The sequence below is a fragment of the Arachis hypogaea genome, chromosome 12 (assembly GCF_003086295.3).
Source record: "Arachis hypogaea cultivar Tifrunner chromosome 12, arahy.Tifrunner.gnm2.J5K5, whole genome shotgun sequence".
Taxonomy (NCBI): Eukaryota; Viridiplantae; Streptophyta; class Magnoliopsida; order Fabales; family Fabaceae; genus Arachis; species Arachis hypogaea.
The window spans coordinates 100,739,538-100,751,900 of NC_092047.1; the positions used below are offsets into that span (position 1 = coordinate 100,739,538).

At 34.5% G+C, this 12,363-nt stretch overlaps 1 protein-coding gene and 1 long non-coding RNA gene across 6 annotated transcripts; one reads left to right on the top strand and one right to left on the bottom strand.

Moving 5' to 3' along the window:
- Positions 1-600: 600 nt before the first annotated feature.
- On the top strand, positions 601-3,552 carry LOC112730359 (uncharacterized). 4 transcript variants are annotated; one of them, XR_011868780.1, is made up of 4 exons: positions 601-1,541; positions 2,081-2,770; positions 3,082-3,183; positions 3,289-3,552. XR_011868780.1 is itself a non-coding variant. In XM_072209566.1 (3 exons), the coding sequence occupies exons 1-3, from the start codon at positions 885-887 to the stop codon at positions 3,385-3,387; spliced, it is 1,446 nt and encodes a 481-aa protein (XP_072065667.1). In that variant the 5' UTR covers positions 678-884; the 3' UTR covers positions 3,388-3,552. The 4 variants fall into 4 exon arrangements, 2 of the variants coding, with proteins under 2 accessions (XP_072065667.1, XP_072065668.1); XR_011868781.1 differs by having other exon boundaries at positions 688-1,541; positions 2,099-2,770; XM_072209566.1 differs by lacking the exon at positions 3,082-3,183 and having other exon boundaries at positions 678-1,541.
- Positions 3,553-6,886: 3,334 nt separating this feature from the next.
- Positions 6,887-12,013, bottom strand: LOC112727893 (uncharacterized). 2 transcript variants are annotated; one of them, XR_003812742.2, is made up of 3 exons: positions 10,787-11,605; positions 9,393-9,913; positions 6,887-8,225 (listed from the first exon to the last, which is right to left on the bottom strand). It is a non-coding gene; the product is annotated as an uncharacterized lncRNA (long non-coding RNA). The 2 variants fall into 2 exon arrangements; XR_003812741.2 differs by having other exon boundaries at positions 7,249-8,225; positions 9,393-9,649; positions 10,787-12,013.
- Between the last annotated feature and the right edge of the window lie 350 nt (positions 12,014-12,363).

Below are 12,363 nucleotides of genomic sequence, written 5' to 3' on the forward strand. Positions count from 1 at the left end.
CAATATATATTTTAGATAAATATTTATATATAAAAATAATTATCACTAATTTTTATATAAAAATAATTATTAAAAAATATTTTAATCAAATAAATTAAATTATATGTTATTTATCTCTTACAAAAAAATGTATATTTTAAAATAAAAGAGAAAAAAATATCATTTAGATATTCCATAAAAAATAAGAGTATCATCTTTTTTAATAAATATAAAATAAATACATTAAATTTTTTTTTTGTATTTCTAATAATTTTTTTAATTTATAATTTTAATATATCTTTATAACCCAAGATAGATAAATTTTTATTTTTTATTAGTTAGTGATTAGTAGTAAAATTATAATTTACTTTCTAAATTAGATAAATAATTATTTTTGAAACATGGAAGAACAAGGGAGTGAATCCTCTTCAATAGAAAAAAAATTGGATAGTGTCCAATATTTGATTTCACCATTCATATTCTCTCTTATTAATATCTGGTCCCAGTTATAAAATTAAAGGTGAGAAATCACACTTTATTCTCTCAAGTAGAAAAAGAATAGAGAGAAAATTTGCAGTTGTTTTGGATGAATTAAACCAAGTTGAATGGTGTGGACTCTATATTCCAGGTGTCTTCAGGTCATTCGTGGTCAATATATCTTCAATTCTTCAGCATCGAAAAAAGCTATTCTCTGTACTGGAATTCACCATTTTCATAATTAATGCATGCTTTGGTACTTGCTAGTATTTGGTAACCGAGGACACTAATTCTCTCCTCATATCCTCTTTGCAACTCCAAACATCACATCCCTTCACTTACCTAACATTATTGGAATCACCTTCTTCCTTGCGCTAAACCCATTCAAATTTTCCTTCTTACGTGGTAGTAGCAAGTAGCAACGTTGCATGGCTTCGAAGCTAGAACAAACACTTCCATTAAAACTTTTGGTGGACAGAAAGAAAAGCTGTGTAGTTATGGCTGAAGCAAGTAAAGATTTTATAGAAACTCTGTTTAGTTTCCTGACTCTTCCACTGGGAACTATCATTAGGCTTCTGTCGAAGAATAAGCTGAACGGGCATGAAGAAGCTAAGGTTGGCTGCATCAACAATCTGTACAATAGCGTGGAAAATGCAACTGATGAGGTTTTCTGGAACCCCATATGCAAGCAAATGCTGCTTCGACCGCGAAACCCTTGTAGAGCTCTTTGCAGGAAACTGAAGCTGAATGTGGATGACAATGAGCCCACAAGGCGCTTCATTTGTAGTAACTATTGTAAGAGAAGTAATTCTTTCTTGTTAAGTGCTTTTTCAGGTGTTACTTGCATCAAATGTGGGAACCCGATGGACAAAAAACCGAAGATAATGGTGAATGATTCCAGTAGTGAAGTAACTCATCGTCATGAGGATGGAGTATTTATTAAAGGAGAAGCCATGTACTTGATTTTTGATAATTTGAAAGTGCTTCAAAGCTCTCCTAGAATCTTTGTGAAGGAACTTGTCCAGCTTGGCTACAAAGATTTCAACAATTTGACAGAAATTTATCAAAATGTTGGTCTGAAGGAGGTAACGTTGAGTAAAATCATAAGTATATTTTGCATCAATTAAATTTTCATCTCCCCATTTTTATTATGGAGGAGTACTAGGACGCGAGCAAATTTTATGATTTGTAACCATCAATTAGCTTCATTAGTGATTTTAATGGTGTGAGATTTTATTCAAGGGTGTGAGATTACTCACTTTGTTTTTGCTGGTTAAGTGTTGTTGGCCAGATTTCAATAAAACTGCTGCCCCTAAACTTTTCCTTTATTATCTAACCAAAGACTGAAAGACATGTAATGATTGATGAAGCTGCTAAAAACCTTTCGATCAATTTTCTTCTATGATGATTTTTTCCTTTTATTGGCATTGTCTCTTTAGATTTTGGAGTTACTAAGCAAGCATTAACCTCCAAGACTGTCCTCAGTAATTTGTTCTTTGCAAATAGAGTCTAGGGGATGTCCACTTTTTCACCAAATATAGGAACAACCCAAAAACCATGGTAGAAGTGATGAGCTGCTAAAAAAGATTTCGATCAATTTGCTTTGATATTGATTTCTTTTTAGGTTTTGGACTTACTAAAGCAAGCATTAAGCTCTAAGACTGCCCTCAGTGATGTTTTCTTTGCAAATGGATTCTCTAAGGGGATGTCCACTTACTCACCAAAAATTGGACAAACCATCAACCATGGTAGAAGTGATTACAGAAACCTTAAGGTAACTGTGAGCAAATCCAAGAAGAAAATACTCCATGCCGAAGCTGAGGAGGATTTTGTTGATTTTCTATTAAGCTTCCTTACGGCACCACTTGGATCGGTTCTAAAAGTTTTGGATGGAAATGCTTCTCTGGGATGCATGGACAACTTGTACAATAGTGTCAAGGAACTCATTTCATCATGGTTCTTCACAGCAAAAATCTTCTCCTTGCTGAATCCACACGTAGCGCCCCAATTTGGTTTCAAGAAATGGCAGCCGTTACAGATTCGTGAGAAATCCGCTTGTGAATACAAGTATGACGATATCTCCGGAGTATTGATCCCACAGTTACTTGTCGATATAAACACTAAATTTTATGAACCAAGATCCCCTGATGGCCAGAAAGAAGTGGGGTTTGTGAGGAGGCCATCGGTGTTTGTTGTGTGGGATGATCTGCGTGTGATACCAATGGCTAATGCTTCCAGCATTTCATTTATGCAAAAGATGAATATTCCATTCGATGATTTGGAGGAGCATGTCATCACAATTGGGAATGCAGAGGTAATAATCCAATAATCCATTCTTCAATAATTTCTAGAAAATCTTGGGGGCCAGCTGATTTTGGCAATTTTGGTCGGTATTTGACTAGAACAAACACTAAATTATCCTTAATAAATACATTTTATTTGTGTATAAACTCCTAAATATAGATGTAAACTATGTGTTTGATGTGTGCAAATTCTTATAATGTGGATGCAAGTTATTGCTGGACAAATATTTGCCTAAAATAATAATATTTGCAGACAATGTTATATTGCTATAATATTACCTTTAGAGATCTTGTTATTTATATAATCCATGTTAATCAGCAGTGTTGAAGAGATAAAATGATCCATAATGCTATGCTGGCAAACATAAAATGCATCAAGGAATGCCCTAGTGCAGTGTGATTCTTGAGTTGAAAATTTAATTTGGTATGTTTCTATAGTAGTTCTCAAGAACATTCTGTCTGACATTTTAATAGCACAAACTTCTTCCATTATAACTAGTCTAAAATAAATGTATGCATACATGTTCAGGCACTAAACCTGTTGGGGGCTTCTTTGACAACCAATGCTGCATTGACAGAAGGCTTATTCTACCTCTTGGAGATGCCAAATCAAGATGCTAGAGCTTGAAACTTTCTCTAGTTGGTGATACGTTGCTGAATGATTGAGCAATACCATGATATTTCCGTTTCTGAAATTCGCCAACTATGTTTGAGTGAGACATGTATGGTGTTTCTTATTTTGGTTCTTGTACGTTGTTCTAATTTGTAAGTCAGCAACTGCTATTATTTTTTTTTTCCAAAGTTAATGGTATTTTATTCAATCCTTGAAAAAATACATTGGGGTCCATATATAGGACAGACAAATGAAAACAAACAAATAAAATAAGGGTTCTCACAATTCACTAAAAATGAAATGGAAATATTAATAACTAAAGAAGAAGTGAAACGAAGAAAGGGAAAGGAAAGTCTAGCATATAGGGTTTAGATTTCATCTCTTGGGGTAACAGTAACTGGAGGGAGCTTCAACTGTCTTCCCCGGAGCCACAATCTCCTGTTCAAAAATAAATTTATTTCTTTCTTTCCTAGATGAAATCTAATCCCTAGATGCAACACTTTTCTTATTCATGGATTGTGCAAATCAGGGAGAATATCATGTGTATAGGATCTTCTTGATGAAATGCATGAGTGGACAACCCCTTAATGTATTCACTTGCAATATATTATTAGATGCTTTATGCAAAATCCAACATCTTGATGAGACAATTGCACTATTTCAGAAATTATTGACAATAGGGCATCGTCCAGTATTCTTTTGAATGGTTTGTGCAAATGTGGAAGAGTAAGGACAGCAAGGGAGTTTTTTTAGCATCTTTTGATCAATAATTATGGTCTAAATGTTGTGACCTATAATATTATGATAAGGGGGCTTTGTAAAGAGAGTTTGATTGATGAAGCAGTGACCTTATTTTCAAAAATGAAAGGAAATAATCGTCTTCCTAATGCTGTAACTTATGAAATATTTATTCGAGCTCTTCTTGGTAGAGATGAGAATGAGCAAGCAGTAAAGCTTCTTCGTGAAATGATCGGTAAAAGTCTACTAGTGAACAATAACAAGGAGGTGAGATGAATTATTTCAGATTTTAGTGTTACCCTAGTTGGTGTTAGAGTAAGAAATGACATGGAACTAGCAGAAGACCCGTGTGTTGTACGGGTTGAAAACTTCTGTTTTCTGTTTCGATTTTTTTTTAGTCTTCTTAGATTATCACTTTTTACATTAATAAAAGTATTTTTATTGTTTAATTTTTAATTAAATATAATAGATTTATTTACTCTATCACCACTTAAAATACATAAGTATTTTTTCTTAACCTTTCATAATTTGTAAGTTGTCATTTCTCAATACTATTAAAAAGAGAGGACCAAATACACAAAAAAATAAAAAATTTAAGGATTTGAAAAACATACTATATTGACTTTTGACTTTGATTTTGTTTAAATGCCGATTGAATAAAAAGAGCAAGACTCATCAAATTTGTTAATTTTCAAGATAAAAGAAAGAAAAACAACGATAAGTGTAAAGCTTCTTTTGCCCAACTTCCAAATCTCTCAACCACTACCTAAAGAGAACATTGGTTTTTGGTTTATCTTTTTTTTCTTTCTCTTCTATTCTTGATTGGAATATGTGCAACGCGTACCGGCAGAAAAAAAAAATGTTGCCAAAATTAACCATCATGAGTTTCTCTCTTCTATAAAAAAATGTTGCCAAAATTAACCATCATGAGTTTCTCTCTTCTATTCAACTGTATGCTCTACTTACCCACTGTACTAATCTATAACCTTCCTTGGTACAACGAATAACATTTTGCTTTGATTATCACACTCTATTATCCTATCAATACATATGATGATCAAGAACTAATAAATCTTTGTTATTTATTCACCGAAACAGCAGCAGCTACAGGATCAAGTTTTCAACAACGAATGATTCAGATGTAACTTAGTGGATCCACGAAGTTACAAAAGAAATGACCAGAAGATCATTTTCAACTTGTTCAATATAGATATATTAAGAAAGTACAAATATATTCAACAACACATGAATATACAATCATCTAAATACCATAAAGCATTCAATGGGCAAAACCATATAAGTTAAAGAATAAACTAAATTGTGGAATGAGAGATTTTTATATCATAAAAGACTTACAAACATAAAGGGCTAAATAGCTAATTTGCCTAATGGCTAATGATATTGTGTCCACACCCTAGCACTTAATCTATTACATGAGAAAAAAGCCTAAAACACAATCCAAAATACATTCGTTACAAAAGATGAGAACATATACATATTCTCATCCACTACAATCCAATGCATCAAATGCTATTACATGAACACAACCAAAATACCTAATGCCCTAGATTAGTCCTAATCAGTGGCTCTAGTTAATTGCCATGGACAACCACCTCAATTAACCCCTGTCCAGAGGAGCCATCGTTCCTCGAGCCACGAGACTCGTCAGCTTCATCAAATTGCAGCATCAAGAATCTTCTCAACCTCTTCAACGAAGGCTTCACATATTTCTCAGCATCAAGAGAGCCTCGATTAAGGCCAACCACATACTCCTAGTGTAAACAATTGCATGAAAATAGAAGCCTAATTAGAGGAATAATTAACAAGACGAAGCAGAGGTAGAGACGGCGGACAACACGAACTCAAAGTTGGATATGCAACCTCATGTTCGCTGCAACCTAGGGATGTAAAAGATGGTGTGACTCCAAAATGCTTCTGCGAAAAATATGCTATCTGTTACACGTCGAAGAGAAACACCGACCCGAATAGGCTATTTTTTGGATGCCCATTGTTAAAGGTAAGTATGCAATTCTTCATGTATGTGTACCAAGTTTATAGTAAACTTGAGTTAAATTTTGAATTTTTGGAATGGAGGTTTATACTCTAGATTTTGGTGATTTTTTCTTGCTCAAGTTGTTGTGGATGTGATTTTGAATTGTTGTGAATGGCTTCACAATTGGATATGAAAATGATTTGATTTTGTAAGCGACATAAATTGACATGGAACCTGATTTAATATAACAAATGGTTTAAAAATTTGAAAGGATTTTTTAGATTTAGAGTTTAGGTATTAATTCCAGTGATATATGTGAATTAGATTGAATTGGAGTGTTTTGTACCACCATATATTCATTGTGTTCTATTCGATTTATGTGACACAACTACATTTCAAATTCTTTGTCTGAAGGTTGATGACCACATTGTAAGGGTCAGAGCCGTGGAGATAACAAGGAAATTGGGTGACGGCAAGCTGAATGATGTTGAAGAACATTCGGGACTGGATAAAATTGCTCATGTAGAGGAAAGAATAGTAAACCTAAAGAAGCTGCTGAACAAAAAGAAAAGAGTAGATAGTAGAGGTGCTTGTGGTTCTAGTTTTGATCTAATCATTAGACTTTGTTGATGAAGTCTCCTTCTCTCTTGCCGCTGCTTCTCATTCTTCTTCTTCAACTCTGCTTCTCTATTCTTTTCTTTTTGTTCAGCAAAGTTTACTATTCTTTCCTCTACATTAGCAAGCAAGTTATACAGTCCCGAATGTTCTTCAACATCATTCGGCTTGCCGTCACTCAATGACCCTTACAATGTGGTCATTAACCAGACAAAAAATTTGCAATGTGGTTGTCACATAAATCGAATAGAACACAATGAATATATGGTGATACAAAATATTACAATTCAATCTAATCTACATATATCATTGGAATTAATCCCTGAACTCTAAATCTAAAAAATCCTTTTAAATTTTTAAACCTTTTTTATATCAAATCAGGTTCCATGTCAATTCATGTCACAATCAATTTATTAATCTAGGTAGATCTATTTCCAATAAATCAACTTTCTTCCAATTTTCAATCATTTTTCAAAATTAACCAGCTACAATATCAAATCATATACAAATTCAACCCAATTAAAGACCGCTTACGAAATCAAATCATTTTCATATCCAATTGTGAAGCCATTCACAACAATTCAAAATCACATCCACAACAACTTGAGCAAGGAAAAATCACCAAAATCTAGATTTTAAACCTCCATTTCAAAAATTCAACCCAATTTTAGCATAAATTTAGTACACATACACGAAGAATTGCGTGCTTACCTTTAACAATGGGCATCCAAAAAATAGCTTATTCAAGTCAGTGTTTCTCTTCGACATGTAAGAGATGACATATTTTACGCAGAAGCATTGGAGGTTGCATATCCAACTTTGAGTTCGTGTTGTCCGCCATCTCTACCTCTGCTTCGTCTCGTTAATTATCCCTCTAATTAGGCTTCTATTTTCATGCAATTGTTTACCGTAGGAGTATGTGGTTAGCCTTAATCAAGACTCTATTGATGCTGAGAAAGATGTGAAGCTTTCATTGAAGAGGTTGAAAAGATCCTTGAGGCTGCAATTTGATGAAGCTGATGAGTCTCGTGACTCGGAAAATGATGGCTCCTCTGGACAGGGGTTAATTGAGATGGCTGCCCATGGCAGTTAACTAGAACTACTGATTAGGACTAGTATAGGGCATTAGGTATTTTGGTTGTGTCCATGTAATAGCATTTATTGCATTGAATTGTAGTGGATGAGAATATATGTATATTCTCATCTTTTGTATCGAATGTATTTTGGATTGTTTTTTGGGCTTCTTTCGAAAAAATACAAACGCATGAGCTAGAAGAAGAAGCAGTAGGCTTTACAAGGATTTTTGGAGACGGTTTTAGAGTTGAGTCGCCAGTTCCTGGTCGGGGAGGGGACAAGTTATGGTCTTCGACGGATTCGAAAAAACTTAACCTGGCCGTGAGTCACCGAAAATAAGAGACGCATCAGCTAGAAGAAGTAGCGATAGGGCTTACAAGGGTATTTGGAGAGGGTTTTGCATGTGGATCGCCGAAAAAATCAAACGCATGACCTACAAGAAGAAGCAACAAACTCATGAGTTAGAAGAGGCGGTGGGCCTTCAAAAGGTATTTGGAGAGGGGTTTGCTTCCACGGATTGACCCCTGACTTTAGGGGTGTCCATGGATCGGATCCGATCCGCATATCCGCGGTGTTTATCCGAATCCGATCCGAAAATTGCGGATATGGATCCGATCCGCAAGGCTTTCGGATCGGATCGGATCCACACACTAATCGGATCGGATTGCGGATTTTGTGTTGGTATCCGCATATCCGCGTATCCGCAAAAATAAAGAAATAAATAAGTAAAATATTCTTTTTATGTTTTATTTTAACTAATAATTATCATATATGTTAAATTATTTTAATTTACTATTCAAGAAAAGTATGTTAAATATTATTTTAAGAGTAAACATATTTAAAAGAATAGAAAAAATAAATTTTATTGATATTTTTTTAATAAAAATAAGCTTTTAAAAATATTTTTGTGTTTTGCGGATATATCCGATATTCGATCCGATCCGATCCAACCTTAAAAACGGCGGATATTGGATCCGATCCGATCCAATAATTTTAGTGCGGATCGGATCGAAATTTTGGTCATATCCGATCCGCGGACACCCCTACCTGACTTTTTAAGTTTCACACATTGAACCCATTCATACTGTAGTACATATACGTTAGGTAGTATAATGTAAATAACATAGAATACAGTGCAATGTGAAAACATTAAATGAATTAATTAATGAATTTTTCAAGCTAATTCTTGATCAATAGCTGTGATAATGCCACCTAAGCAAGGGTAAATCACTCACAAAATTGCCATAGATTTGGAAGAAATCACCAATTTTATAGGTTTTCTCACTTTTTACAACAAAAGTATTTTATTATTCTAAAAGCATCAAATTATATATTTAAAAATCGAGAAATAGAAAGCACAAAATTAAGAAACATGGCATGATGAGGAATCGCTGTTTTTGACATAAAAATTCTGCACAGTATAAGCTAAAAAATGCAAAGTAATTATCCATATTTAAGCAGTTAATTATCCATATTTAAGCTATAGAGACTAATTGAAAATTTGTGCACAATAAAAGAACTTTATTAGAGCTTTTAAACTATAGAAATTTCCAAAGTAATCAATGCTAAATTAAACTAAAAAATGCATATAGCACCATACTTGGATCCATGGTGGAGATAATAGCCACTCCATTGAAGTCGCAGGAATCAGGAGTCTTTCCTTCTTATGATAGTAACTATCAAAAGTGTAAGTTGAATGTGCAATCACATTGTCTGGTTCATCGCATGGTTGTCCCTGCCGCATAGCAGAGCATTCCACTTTGCCCAGTCCACACATCCAATCTAGTGCAGCATGCAACATCTTCGAATCAGCACCCTCCTTTGCAATGCAAAAAGTTTGGTTGCTGATATCATTTGCTAAGAGTGCATCCGATCCAGTCAAGTGTAAAATGTAATTAGGTGCACCATTTGCATCAAAGAGTCCCCAATTGAGGAAAATAAGTTTCAAGATAAAAAAAATATGCCATTCATAATAAAAAGATTAAAAACTGATATAGTATCAATAGTCAAAATAAAATAAATATAAACAATCCAAACCGCCCTTGAGATCCTATCAAATCACCGCACTTGCTGAAAGCACAAATGCTTTCTTTCTTCTTCCTGCAATTACCTTTTCTCCCACTTTTTCCAAATTAGATCAACACCCCAGCCATATTTCCATGTGAAACAAAAACGTATATACAATCAAGCTAAGGCAACAAAGCGATTGCAAATTTTCATAAGAGATAAATAGAAATTAAAACCAAAACTGTAAGTATTCTTGGCTGTCTAGAAAATTTATATTGGAGATATGGCAGGAGTCACCATTAAAGTTAATAGACATAATATAAATTTGCACGTTTGTTAAAATTTACATAAAGGAAGGAACTTCCACAGCATTACATAAATATAGACAGAAAAAGTGGATAGATTACATATGCAGGAACATACATGATCATGTCAAGCATATAATGCTAGAATTGAATAACTTAAACAAACTAATAAACAATGTAAATAATAAACATAAAGAGAAAAATTGTCTCAACACAACTCTTCATTCCAATGTATTGTATTATATTAACATAACAACCAATAAAAGAAGCAAAAACTTTGCATATAGAATATTAGAACCACTAAATATTTATCAGAAACCAATCTTTAACTTCAAAAAAAGCCAAAAGCTTTTTCTCTTTCTACAATCAGCCGGTTCTTCTCATTTCACTCGTTCTAAAATATGCATTATCTCAAAAAAAAAACATTATTAAACCACAAAAAAAAATTAAATATAATTTATATAAATATAAGCAAGAAGAAAAATTATTTAATTTAATTTTCTTCCAGACGTTCGGACCTGCGATGCAATCTCAGATCAGAATCCAACTGGATCCTCAATTAATCTCTTATATATTTTCATATACCAACAGATCAAAGTATACATAACAGTAATTAACATTTATTTGAAACAAAATCAAAGAAATCCTAAAAAACACAACGACGAAGCATCCGATATCTAACCTGTTCTGGTGAGCTAACATTTGGAATTAAAGGACTTCTGCTGTGTTCGGCCCACTTTTCCAGCCCCTCATCCCAGGTCTACCATTTCAGTCGCGAACGCGCCATAATGGTTTCTGCCGTGGCCTCCGCAATGCCTCCGGACACTGTTCTGAGGGGTCGCGGCAGAAAATAGCGATGAAACTCGGTAACGTTTGCCTTTAGGGCTTCTGTCGCCAGCCCCTCGCTTTGACTGGACCAGATCCCGATTCCGCTCGGCATATACCGGCATTTTGAGTAATTGAAGAAATCGTTCCTTCCTCTTCATACATGCTGTCGGTGTCACTGCAGCCGTTTACAGCATCCGTCCATTGAGATCAATAATGTTCTTAGAGAGAGATATCGCAGAGCAGCATTGAGAGAATAGCCAGATTTAAAGAGAAACCCGAACTGAAAGGAGGAAAACGGAGTTGAAGGACTAGGGTTCCAGAGTGAGAACAACATCGAAAGAGAAGGAGAGAGTGTGTGTCTCAAGCAAAAGCAAGGGATAGTAGAATGCAAAAAAGGATCAGGAAACAGAGAACTGGATTTGAGAGTGAGAGCAACACCGTAAGAGAGAAAGCGAGAAGATGAGAGAGAAAGAGAGTGTCACACAGAGGAGAGGAAAGGATCGAGGTTACAACACCGAGAGAAATGATCCAGGCCAAAAGGAGAGAATAGCCAATCGAGGAGAGAACCAAGGGAATGAGGGATTAGGGTTTTCGAGAGAGAGAGAGAAAGGAGAGACGGCGTCAAATGAAAACTAGAGAATGGAGAAAGAAGATGAGGGCGAGAATGAAAGGCGTTTAGGTTACTCCTTTTTCATTTTTTTATTGCAAATTACCGTGAGAATCACGGGTGGCTTAATGAGCCACAGTTATTATTATACTAGTAACTAGTAAGAGATAGATAGATAGATACGTGATACTCCTACTACCTGCTTATGACCTGCTTTGGTTATTTCTTATGTATGTGTGTGTGGATTAATTTTAAATTGTGGTGTTGCATCTGGTTAATTCACACGACATATGTATACATAAAAGATGAGTTTTATGAGATGAAGATAATCTATGTTGGTGATAGTTGGTTTTGGGATGTACTATATTTATGGATGCTGTCCGACTGATTTGTTTCTCCAATCTGCAAACATAAGCTTTCCATCTATTTTTCTCCTCTTACTGTATTTATAATCGTGAGTGCTCCTCTAACTATATTTTGGGTTCTCTTTTTTATTTAGGATTCCAAGTTTATGACTCCCTCTGAGGTGGGACATATTCTTGAATAGCTTGTATTTCCATATCCTTAGGTTGATAAGGATAAGGATAAGGATTCTTTGATAATTTGATATTGGCTACTATGGTATTCAATGGAAAGCTGAGTGAAGACCCATGAATGCTAGCTTGGAAGTTGTCTTTTTCTTTTGAGTCTCATTGTTTCGGTGATGGTATTTTCCTTTGACATATCGAGGATAGTCTGAGAATCTTAATCTTAAATCTTATTTTCTACAATTGGTATATGGTACAGAATTGTGCTATGCTCTTGTGGCTTTTGTACATTGAACA

Bases quoted from the DNA above. Each gene is read 5' to 3' on its own strand.
- LOC112730359 (XM_072209566.1), top strand. From the start codon at position 885: ATGGCTTCGAAGCTAGAACAAACACTTCCATTAAAACTTTTGGTGGAC. The intron at 1,542-2,080 runs GTAACGTTGAGT...ATTTCTTTTTAG, and splicing joins AAAATGTTGGTCTGAAGGAG to GTTTTGGACTTACTAAAGCA. The intron at 2,771-3,288 runs GTAATAATCCAA...ATACATGTTCAG, and splicing joins TCACAATTGGGAATGCAGAG to GCACTAAACCTGTTGGGGGC.